Below are 11,707 nucleotides of genomic sequence, written 5' to 3' on the forward strand. Positions count from 1 at the left end.
TGAAGAGGAGGTGATGAAGAGGAGGTGATGAAGAGGTGATGAAGAGGAGGTGATGAAGAGGAGACACTGTCTTGACAGAGGAGGAGTGATTTGTCTTGTTGGAAGATGTTGAGTTAAATGGGAAACAGCACATTGGTTCATGTTTTTACTGAAGAAACAATACTGTTAGTGGATGTGACTGTTAAAGTGAAGTTCATACAGTCCAGTCCTTCAGTCAGACCAGAACCAACAGTGAATCCAACCTGATGACATCATGAAGGTTCTTCTGTTATTATTTCTGCAGCTGTGAAAACAACACAGAGCCATCTAGTGGAGAAAATGAAGAGAGAACACTGACTGACCTGAAGACTGACTACTACTACTGTTACTACTACTACTAATACTACTACTGTTACTACTACTACTACTACTACTACTGTTACTACTACTACTAATACTACTGTTACTACTGTTACTACTACTACTAATACTACTGTTACTACTGTTACTACTACTACTAATACTACTACTGTTACTACTACTACTAATACTACTACTGTTACTACTACTACTAATACTACTGTTACTACTACTACTACTACTACTGTTACTACTACTACTACTACTACTACTGTTACTACTACTACTAATACTACTGTTACTACTACTACTACTACTACTGTTACTACTACTACTAATACTACTACTGTTACTACTACTACTAATACTACTACTGTTACTACTACTACTAATACTACTACTGTTACTACTACTACTAATACTACTACTGTTACTACTACTACTACTACTACTACTGTTACTACTACTGTTACTACTACTACTAATACTACTACTGTTACTACTACTACTACTACTACTACTGTTACTACTACTACTAATACTACTGTTACTACTACTACTACTACTACTGTTACTACTACTACTAATACTACTACTGTTACTACTACTACTAATACTACTACTGTTACTACTACTACTAATACTAATACTGTTACTACTACTACTAATACTGTTACTACTACTACTAATACTACTACTGTTACTACTACTACTAATACTACTACTGTTACTACTACTACTAATACTACTACTGTTACTACTACTACTACTGATACTAGTATTACTACTTCTACTACTACTACTACTGTTACTAGTATTACTGCTACTAGTACTGCTATTACTAGTATTACTACTACTACTACTACTGTTACTAGTATTACTACTACTACTACTGATACTAGTATTACTACTTCTACTACTACTACTACTGTTACTAGTATTACTGCTACTTGTCAGTAAAAGAAAACGACACCTAAAACACTGAACTGTTCACTTTTTCCTCGTCTTTAACAGAAATGTGAAGTTGTGTTTTTGGTCTGTTAGACTGATCCTGGCACCATGGAGCTTCCCAACAGCATCTCTCTCTCCTACAGATGTGTTGTTGTTGTTTCTTCATTTAAAGGCGATATAATTCAGGTGTTTGCTGCCTCATTTCACAGACAGACCATAATAAATCTGTGGGTTTGATCAGCTTCACTGTCCGTGTTGAAATGGCTTTTAAAACTCACTTTCTGGCCCCAACTGTTTTTTAACCAAATCTCTCCTGTTGTAATTCCCACTGGTCGCCAGTAGAGGCCGATAGAGGCGATAGATCACCTGTCTGTTGATTTTACCTTTTACTTCTAATTTATTTCTGTTTGATCTCATTGATCTCTCTGTTTCATTGATCTGTCCTGTGTCTGTTATCTCTCCTGATTGTGCAGCACTTTGTAACTTTGTTTTGAAAAGTGCCTTATAAATACAGATTATTATTATATATTATTATAACACACCTTGAACTACTTCTTCCTTCAGCCTTCAGTGTTCATTTTCACTGCAAGGCCTGTCTATTCAAATTCTAATCAAACAATTATCTGAATCAGCGATCATTTGCTCATGCCTGATTTCAACTTAGAATGAGTTTATTTGATGGAATTGCTGAAATTCCAATTATTATTAGTAGTAGTATTAGTAGTAGTATTAGTATTAGTATTGTATTTTGTCCAATAACTCATCCATACATTGATAACTCTTTGTCCATTTTGACATATTGATAGTTCAGGTCAACTGCTACTGGGAAACAAATGATGTCACTGATTGGCCCATAGGGGGCGCTGTAATAAGCTCCCAAAGTCTGAGGCTCAGCCCCGCCGTCCTGTTAGTCGTAGAGATGTGAAACTTGGTACAGATATGTATCTGATCATGATGAACAGTTTTGCCTCTAGGACCCATAAGCTCCGCCTACAAAACATTCTGCCATTTTGGATTTTTTGAAAAAGCTTCAAAAATCTTCTTCTTATGAACCGCAGGTCAGAATGACTCCAGATTCGGTCTGCAGGCTTCTTGGACTTGCCTTTACTTTGTTTGAAAGTAGCTAAGGAATCAGGTAAAAGATGGCGGAGTTGTGACCAATGCAGTGGAACCGTTTGGTTCTATTTGACTTTCCAGCTGACAGTAGCGCTCCGCTGTAGCTGCGGCCTGCAGGCAGCAGGGGGCGACACCTCACTACAGATAGTCTGCTTCATCTGCTGTTACTGTTACCACAGAGTTCAGTCAGGATCTCCTGCCTGTCAACCAGCTGTTACATTACAAATATCATTTGTTGTATCTTAACATTTGTTCTTGTTGTTTTATTTGTTCTGTCTGGTGATTTGATGCAGACTGAGCTCAGTCAGCTCACTGCAGGATCAACTGACTGCTGCAGGAATCAAACATAGAATCTGAAGTGATAGAACCGTCATTCCTGTTCAGATCTACACTCATGGTTGACTTGTGCTGTTTGTCTTGTCTCCAGTCTCCTTCCAGTCCCAGTGCAGGGTGAAGCTGCTCTCTCTGGTTTACACAGTGATGATAGTGAAGAGCATGGTGTACTGCTGTGGACTCTCTCTCCTCATGATCCATACAAACAAGGGAGGCTCCACCAACACACATGCTGACTGACTGTTTTCTGACTGGATCACTAACTGGAGCGGCCTCGTCACTTATAAACAAATAAATATGACTAAAATCAGATGTATTATTAGATGGATATTGTCAATAAACTGCATCATCACAGTGTCTGAGTTGTGTGAAGATCCTTATTTTTATTGGATGCTCTCTGTCATTTCTCTGCTCTCTTGGCGCTGACTTTGGCAAAACGTCACGTGACGAAGGCTTTTAGTTTCCATCAGCTTGTGTAGAATTCAGCTGTAAAGAAAGCAGTTTTCTCCTGTTAGTTACTGAGTCGTATCTGCTGTCTCTATAGTGCAGACAGCTGCTTCAGTCAGATTTATCCCTCACTGATCACAACCACACTCCACATGTTTTTCTGCAGGAATCTATGAACTTTATGAAGCTATTTAACTAATGAACTGAACAGCAGTTCATTCCTCTGCGCTGTGAGGAATCAACGCTGACATCGAAGTTCTGCTTAGAAAAACAAAACACCGACATGTTTTTTTGTTCCTGAAACAGGAAACTGAGAGTCTTGGCTGCTGCTGCACAGAAACTTCACACTGAACCGTCTCAGTGTGTTTTTGTGCTTTCAGTCTGATAAATCATAATATTTATTATATATGATTTCAAATGTTTTAGTGTAGCAGTGACGTCGAAGGAGGATTTCTGGAAATCTTGCTGCAGAGCGACTTGTGATGTGAGGCTGAAAATGCAAATAGAAAACACTGAAAAATGCACATCATGAATACATAAACAATTAGTAGACAACAACTTTTTTGAGCTTTTTGAGAACAAAGTCACATGTGAAAAGCCTCATTGAATTCAAAGCACATGTGCTTTTTGTTGCTTTTCAGATGTGAAGGAGAAATTTCTCATTTCCTCTGTGGAAACGACTGAATGAGTGAAATATATGAGCTTAGAATTATATGGTTCCATCTCCCTTCAGGAGTTTTGACATATTGAGCTTCAAAATGTTCAGCATCCACTGAGTTAAATGGAGTCGGGGCCTTTTGTTTTAGAAATGACAGACTCAAAAATAGGTAGAATAGGTTCCACAGGTTTATGTGACCAACTCAGTTTGGACAAAAAGTCACATAGAACCGTATAATTCCAAGGTCACAAACTGTCTGTTTGCATGTGAAATTAAGTTTTCACATGTGAAACAAATATTGTTTCACATGCAATGGAAGATGAAAAAAACACTTCAGCTATGAACTGAAATGTTCACATCTGAAGTAAAAACTGTCACATGATGTCAGAATACAATGTAAAACAAATCAAGACGTTCACATGTGAAAAGCAACACGTGTCCAAAATGCACATGTGCTTTGAATTCACATGTGACTTCGGTCAGGAAAATCCCACAGATTGAGTTGAGACTCTGTGGAAATAAAGCCGGGCTTCCTGGAAGGATTCTTAACCAAAAGAAATAATTGTAACTGTCATTTTGTTGATATGACAAACCACAGTGAGCGGTGTGGAGCTGCAGTGAAACCACAGCCTGTCTGTTATCGTCAGCGTCACCCAGCAGCAAATCACATGTTGCTTCACTGGCAGCAGGACGGGTTTGATGAGTCCTGACTGCTGAACAACTTTCTTTAAAGCAATATTCCACTTAGTTTCAACATGGACTTATTTATTTGAAAAGCAGAATATAATCTCCTCACCAAGATCAGATGCAGCCGGACCAGTTTGTAGCGTTCAGATTTTGACTTCCCATTCATTTGAATGGAAAGTGACATTGAACACATTGGTGAACAGATTCAACAACAGATCTGCTGCTGTGATTTCCAGCTGACTGTTGGTCCCACGCTTCAGAACAGAATTTCACCAAACAGCATTTTTATTGATAGAAGAGAACACAGCGGAGGGATACCATTTAGGAGAGATAGTTCCTGTTGGGGAGACCGGATCTACTTTTATTTTGAAATACTAATTTTAGTGTAAAGCAAGAATAGAAATGCAAAATGAGGACGGACCAGTTGCTGCTTTATTGTCTTCCAGCAGGATCTGTTGTTGAATCTGTTCACCAACGTGTTCAATGTCAGTTTTCATGAGATTTTGGTGGCTCATTCAAACTCTACAAACTGGTCCAGCTGCATCTGGTCTCGGTGAGTAGTTTATATTGTGCTTTTCAAATAAATAACCCCCATGTTAAAACTAAGTGGAATATTGCTTTAAGATCCTCTGAATCACCTACAAGGCCTGGACCGGCCTGGAACCCGGTTCTATCTGTGAGCCGCTGACTCTTTATCGGCCCGTGACTTCACTTAGGTCCTCAGGTGGAGGTCTGCCGGTCGTCTCCAATTCTAGATTCCAAACTAAGGGAGAACGTGTCTCGGCAGTTTTGGCCCCAACTCTCTGGAATCGTCTCCCTCTGCCGATCAGATCAGAGTCTGTTGTCTCCTTTAAGCAGCTGCTGAAAACCCACTTCTACAGGCCGGCCTTCCTGACGAGGGGCTGGACGGGTCTCTGCTCTTTATTTGGTTAGGACTTGTGTGTATGGAGGAGTTTATGTGTGTATTGTATAGGTTTAACCTTTTCATCATCATGGGGTTTGAAATGCTTCATGGTTTTTACTGTTTTTACTTTCTATATGTATGGTTGTGTTGTTTTAAGATGCTTTTGTCTTCTCTTCAATCTTTTCTGTCTTTCATGTCTTTTCTGTCTTTGATCCTCTTGTTGGGAAGCGCTTTGTAAACTGTGAGTTTTAAAAAGTGTCTATTTAAGTGAAGCTTTACTGACTGACTTACTCCTGCTCCATCTTTCATATGATCTCCTCTTTCTCTCTATCTCTAGGAGGAAGAATAGCAGCATTAAAAAGCTAATCATGTTGTTGAGGAAGTGGTTTTGTTTCCACACAGTAAGACTGAAACAGAAACCACATCAGCTCGTTTACAGCCTGAACCCGACCCTTCCCGCCTCATCGCTGCTCAGCATTCACCAACATTATGATACACGAATGTTGACTTCATAAACACACAGTCTGAAATGTAACAACAGATTGGCAATTCACAAAGGGATTATTATTATTATTTCAGTCCCATTTATTTCTGTTTGAGTTCATCTTACAGCAACATTTCAGCTGCTGACACTGTACAGCAAGCAGCAAACCTGACAAACATTATATAAAGTCAATGAACTGAAGCAAAACACACTTCATTACACTGAATAATGGAATTACCACTGAATTACTGACAAGGTCTTCATGAAAAAAAACTGATATTTCTCAGAGAAATTACAACCATCATGCTCAGTGTTCTTAAAATGACAAAATGTACAATTTCATGTCTTTATTTATATCGCACTTTTTTAAAAATGCTTACAAAGCGCTTCACAAAAATAAAATAAGAATAAAACGTTCCTGACAGAATGCAGATGTTAAGAAAAAAGAGAAGCAATAGTAGACAATAATAAACAATATATCTACTGCTGAGCAAAGCAATACGATATTATAGAGCAAAGCATTCATTGTTCAAATAAATGTTCAGAATATTATCATAGACAAAAAATTACAAATGCTGTAACTGATACTAACTTCAATATTTTGTAAAGTTTCTCTGAAAACAAATTCAAAAGATAAAAGGCAGCAGAAGAAACTAGATGAAAGAAAGAAACTATATCAATGAAAATTTATATCTGAAAGTACAATGCTGCCTTCATAAAATCCTTTAATGATCTTAACACATCAAACATGTTCATTACATTTGTTTTAATAATAATGTCAAATTCACAATTTGGCTAAATAAGATAAACATAATCTGAATTTGTTATGATTGCTGCTCAGATTGTTCTGGTGAACTCAATTATGAGACAGATTGGATTATTTTTTAAAACAAATTTATTAAAACGGTTTCTTTTTATTAATTAATACCAAATAAAACAACACAAATACACAATCATGAATCTGGAATAAAAAACACAATTTTTTGCTCTATTGAAACAATTTGAAACAGGAACAACAAGATGAGAGAAACATTTGTACGGATGAAAAGCTGGACAGAAAGCAGAGGAACATGGCAGTCAGTCAGCATGTGTGTTGGTGGAGCCTCCCTTGTTTGTATGGATCATGAGGAGAGAGAGTCCACAGCAGTACACCATGCTCTTCACTATCATCACTGTGTAAACCAGAGAGAGCAGCTTCACCCTGCACTGGGACTGGAAGGAGACTGGAGACAAGACAAACAGCACAAGTCAACCATTCCTCTCTGTTTGCTCATTCATCCAACTATGGAAATGTTTTGCATTTAGTCTTCAGGAAAAATCAAGAACAAAACACATCTGCACATCCAGAAGAAAGGTGCCGGATCAAAGAAAATATCAAGTGAAGGACAGAAGATCCGCACACAGAAACGCTCCCATATGAAAACTTTATAAAGAAGTGACGTTTGGAGCAACAAGCTCTTCCTCAAACTGATTCCAAACAGCAGAGAATCTCCATCTGAAATACCCAGAAACCCTAGCAGAAAATCAGGTGACATAACACACCTGTTCCAAGGTGATGATCATACACAACAACATGTAGAAAACTCTAGACCAAAACAGTCAGTTTAAATGTAGCTTGTGCTCCTCACAGCTGTAAAGCCCCAAACTGTCCAAATGCTGAGTAGTGAATGTGCAGCAGCAGGTGATCTTACAGTCAGTCTGGTGAGCTGTGTCTCTTTCTGGAGGGCCGCTGGCTGCAGCAGCTGTTGTTGGAGCCACAGGAGGCTCTGAAATAGAAAAGGAGTCCAATGTGAAAAATGAAGCTAAATCAGCGCTAAACACAAGCGGCCGGCCTTCATTACCTGCTGGTATCCGGGCTTCCACCGCGCCTCCTTGGTGCTTCACGGAGCAGACGTATGGATACGCCGCCGCCTTTTCCCGATCGATAAGCAGGATGGCGGCGGGGCGGCCCGGCTCTCCGAGCTCCACCGTCTCTCCCTCGGTAGTCCCGGTCTCCTCTCTCCTCCAGGAGAACCGGACCAGAGGAGGAAACATGGATGTGGCCAGACACAGCAGGGAGCTCTTCCCCTTCAGGTCCGCTCTGGACGCTGGGTACACGCTCACTTTGGGCTTCACGACTCGCTCAGCTGAGGTTTGACAAGACAGTCACACATTCATCTAGTCAACAGCAGTTTACAGCCAGAGATAAAACACCACATCACATCATGAAGCATACAACACACATTTACCATCAGATACCATACAACACACATTTACCATCAGATACCATACAACACACATTTACCATCAGATACCATACAACACACATTTACCATCAGATACCATACAACACACATTTACCATCAGATACCATACAACACACATTTACCATCAGATAATATATAAAATATATAAAATATATTTACCATCATATAAAGAGGACCATATTGGAAATAAGTTTTGAAAACTTTATGTGTTTTCCTCGATGATTTTAATTAATGCATGACTGATGGCTGTGTATTTTATTTTTTTGAATATCAAATAAACAAATACATATAAATAATATATAAAATACATATGGTAAATATATTTTATATAGGCCTTTTATATGATGGTAAATATATTTTGATATAGAAAATCTATATAAAATAGATTTAACATCATCGACCATCAAAATATATTTACCATTATATACTATATAAAATATATTAACCATCATTGAATAATTTAAATTATTTATGATATTTTGTATATTCCTTTAGCAGTTTTAAAGCTGAATTAAAAATCTGGCTTAAAGCTAAACAAACATGCAACCACTGATTTGTAGACTGTAACTGACTTCATTTTTAAAGCACATGCACTCTGCACTGGTTTTTACATTTTGTATACTTCAATGTCTATTATGTGTTAATGTTGTGTGTTTGTATTTGCTGCAGATTGTATATATGTATGTTTTGAATTGTAACCTGCCAAGGGACTGCAGATGAAAATGAGCTCTAAGCTAAATCTGGTACAATACATCAAATGGTAACATTGATGTTTAACATTGTACATGGTCCCTTACAAATAAATGAGATAGATCAAATAATAAATAAAATATCTGTAACCTACAGATTAAGAGGATGTTATTATGGGCTGTATGAATATGAAGCAATAGAAATCCTTTTCCTCCATCATGATAATTCAGTCACATACATTGAATATCAGCCTGTGATAATATAGAATGGAATTAGAGAATCAGTGCTGAGTTTCTCAAATCACTTGGCAGATTTTTAAGATGTTCGGCTGCACAAGAAAATGATGAAGCAACACAAACGTCCTTCACATACTAATTTAGTTTTTAATGTATGAATGGCTGCATATTGAATTCTCAACCAGTGATGAAAGACTAACATGTAAAGCCTAAAGCAGCAGAAAACAAACTAAAGACACATTTTCACTGCAGGAAAAAGGAACATTTTGTCTTACCTGTCACATACAGTCTGGTGCCAGAACCAAAGATCAAGTAGAAGCCGACGGCCACAGTGAAATATCCTGTAACATAAACTGTCTGTGTTGTTCCATCTGTCAGCTGAGGTGAACATGTCCAAATTATTGATCAAGTCTCATATTTGGGCTTCATGATGTTTCTCTAATGTTCATATCAACATGACTGTCAAATCTTCATTTCTGGTCCTTTATTTGAGCCACTGAGGCAGAAAGAGGCGGGATCCTAGATTCCTCCTAGATTTAAAATGAGTCCAACAGAGGAGACGTGTTGTCTATCAGTTTAGAAACATTTACTAAATTAGACTTTAACTCACTGGAAGTTGCTCTTCTGCAGCCGATTGAAACTGCTTTTGAAACTTTATTTGTCATTCCTACAGTTTCACAGCTTCACTCTTGAGCAGGGGTTCAGCGCCTTGCTCAAGGGAACCTCAACAGGATTAAAGGAGGGGAGAGCGTTACTCCTTACTTTCCTTGGACACATTTGAACAAGGAGTCTTGGGATTTGAACCAGCGACCTCTCAGTCACAAACCTGCTTCTTTAACTTCCAGGTTTCTCTCTCCTGGAAGTGTGGAACCTTAAAGGTGCGTTCACATCAGCACCAGCAATCGGCTTGGCTTCCCATTGACGTCAATGGAAAAGCAGGTGAAGGTGTTGCCTTCCATTAACTAACTAGATCTTCAGCTGCAGATGATGTTGCTCTCTGAACAGAGAAATGTTCTCTCTGGTATCTAGATCCACTGAATTTCCACCTAAATAAACGCTTCAATTGGGCCGGAACGATCCGGCAGCCTCAGTTTAAAGAAAAGTTTTACCCATATACATAAATATAAGGTGTTTCCTCTCTGGTCTGCCAGTCTTTCCCCTATATCAGGGGTCGGCAACCTTAGGCACGCGTGCCACCATTGGCACGTGGTAGCTTAACCAATGGCACACTAGCAATAAGTGTGCAAGAGAGTTTTTTGGAAATGTTGAAGTGCCCTCTCATCCGCATGCCAAATTACCTCTTTCACAGCCATTGGCAGTTGCGTGGCCTGTTATTTACGGTAGTTTGATTGATTTTGTTCCCCACTCGCATTCCGCGAAGACCCGCCCTTCTCTGCCTCTGATTGGCTACTCGTTGCCTTCTTGGCAGAATGCGGGTGTGAAAAAAATGATGCTGCCGGAGCGGGCTCGGTAGACGGTGGCAGGTCCGCTAGCTAAGAAAGCTAAAGTTAAGGGACATCCCTTACATCTAATCATCAGAACAAATGTATAAATCAACCCCAGCAGTAAAGACCCTGGCAGGTTGATCATTAAATCTATCTGTGGTTTTGTGGTACAGATGTGACGGTGTTACAGAGTATTTCCACTGTGTATTTCTGTCAAATGTATTTTAGTCTGAATCAGATTTCCTGGCAGTAATTTCTGACTTGATAACATTGTTGTTTGAAGTCAAAGCTCTTCTTCAAAGTTTAAAAATGGATATAATATTGGGGGGGTTACACTGTCCAAAGCTCAATGTGTACGCTTCTTTAGATGTGTACACATTGGAGGAAGCTGGAGAACTGAGGACTTGTACCTCAGTTTATTCAACACCCAGGATATTGGTTCTTTATCGGCAGATGGGTTTGAAGAACTCACGGTGGCAACGACACAATGTAAAGAAAAGCTTCAGAGCTCAGAGACATTTCTGTGTCTTCAGCAGTGTCCTCTAAGAACCAGATGACAACTGAGATGGGAGGTGAAATATCTGAACCTGGGCTGTGGTTTCCTGCTCTCAGATCAATGTCTCTTCCTCTGAGAAACAGAGTCGCCATCTGTTCATTTCTTGGTTAACGCTGCAGAGTTTTTGTACAGGGTGGAGGGATCACTTCTCACTGTGGGAACCTGACTTCAAACAGGAGCAGTAGTAGGTGGCTGAATGGAGGAGTTTTACTTTATTGATCCGCAACTCACAGCCGTTCTCTGTTCTTACAGCTGAGAAATCATCTTTTTGAGGATGGTTGTAACCCGAATTAACGTCACAATTCTTCTTATAAATACGAAGAATCAATGTGAATGTTTCTGTCTCTTTCTTCTGGTACCAGAATACATAATCGCTGTCACACTGGTCAGTGTCTTTACAGCTGAAGGAAACCTTCTCATCTTCTCTGCTGGTCAATGATAACTGGTCCTGAAGCAGCTCTGCTGCCATGGCAACCGCTGCTGTAGAGAAACGGACACATAAATGAAGGTTACTGTCACAGAGTTTGTTAAATGTTGAGTTTGTTGGATCCTGATTGGTTGGAAACACTCACCTAAACACAGAGAGCACAGAGCAACACTTGGGAGGAAAAGCAT

The 11,707-nt window shown here is 39.2% G+C and overlaps 1 protein-coding gene across 1 annotated transcript; it reads right to left on the bottom strand.

Moving 5' to 3' along the window:
* Positions 1-7,261: 7,261 nt before the first annotated feature.
* Positions 7,262-11,707, bottom strand: LOC144542148 (immunoglobulin lambda-1 light chain-like). Its single transcript, XM_078287823.1, has 4 exons — positions 11,677-11,707; positions 11,255-11,584; positions 9,367-9,432; positions 7,262-8,045 (listed from the first exon to the last, which is right to left on the bottom strand). Exons 1-4 carry the CDS (start codon positions 11,705-11,707, stop codon positions 7,519-7,521), a joined length of 954 nt encoding a protein of 317 aa, XP_078143949.1. The 3' UTR covers positions 7,262-7,518.

This window comes from Centroberyx gerrardi, chromosome 13, assembly GCF_048128805.1.
Source record: "Centroberyx gerrardi isolate f3 chromosome 13, fCenGer3.hap1.cur.20231027, whole genome shotgun sequence".
Classification (NCBI taxonomy): domain Eukaryota; kingdom Metazoa; phylum Chordata; class Actinopteri; order Beryciformes; family Berycidae; genus Centroberyx; species Centroberyx gerrardi.

Bases quoted from the DNA above. Each gene is read 5' to 3' on its own strand.
- LOC144542148 (XM_078287823.1), bottom strand. From the start codon at position 11,707: ATGCTTTTCCTCCCAAGTGTTGCTCTGTGCT. The intron at 11,585-11,676 runs CTCTGTGTTTAG...ATTTATGTGTCC, and splicing joins CCCAAGTGTTGCTCTGTGCT to GTTTCTCTACAGCAGCGGTT. The intron at 9,433-11,254 runs GTTCCCACAGTG...TTTATGTTACAG, and splicing joins CTGCTCCTGTTTGAAGTCAG to GATATTTCACTGTGGCCGTC.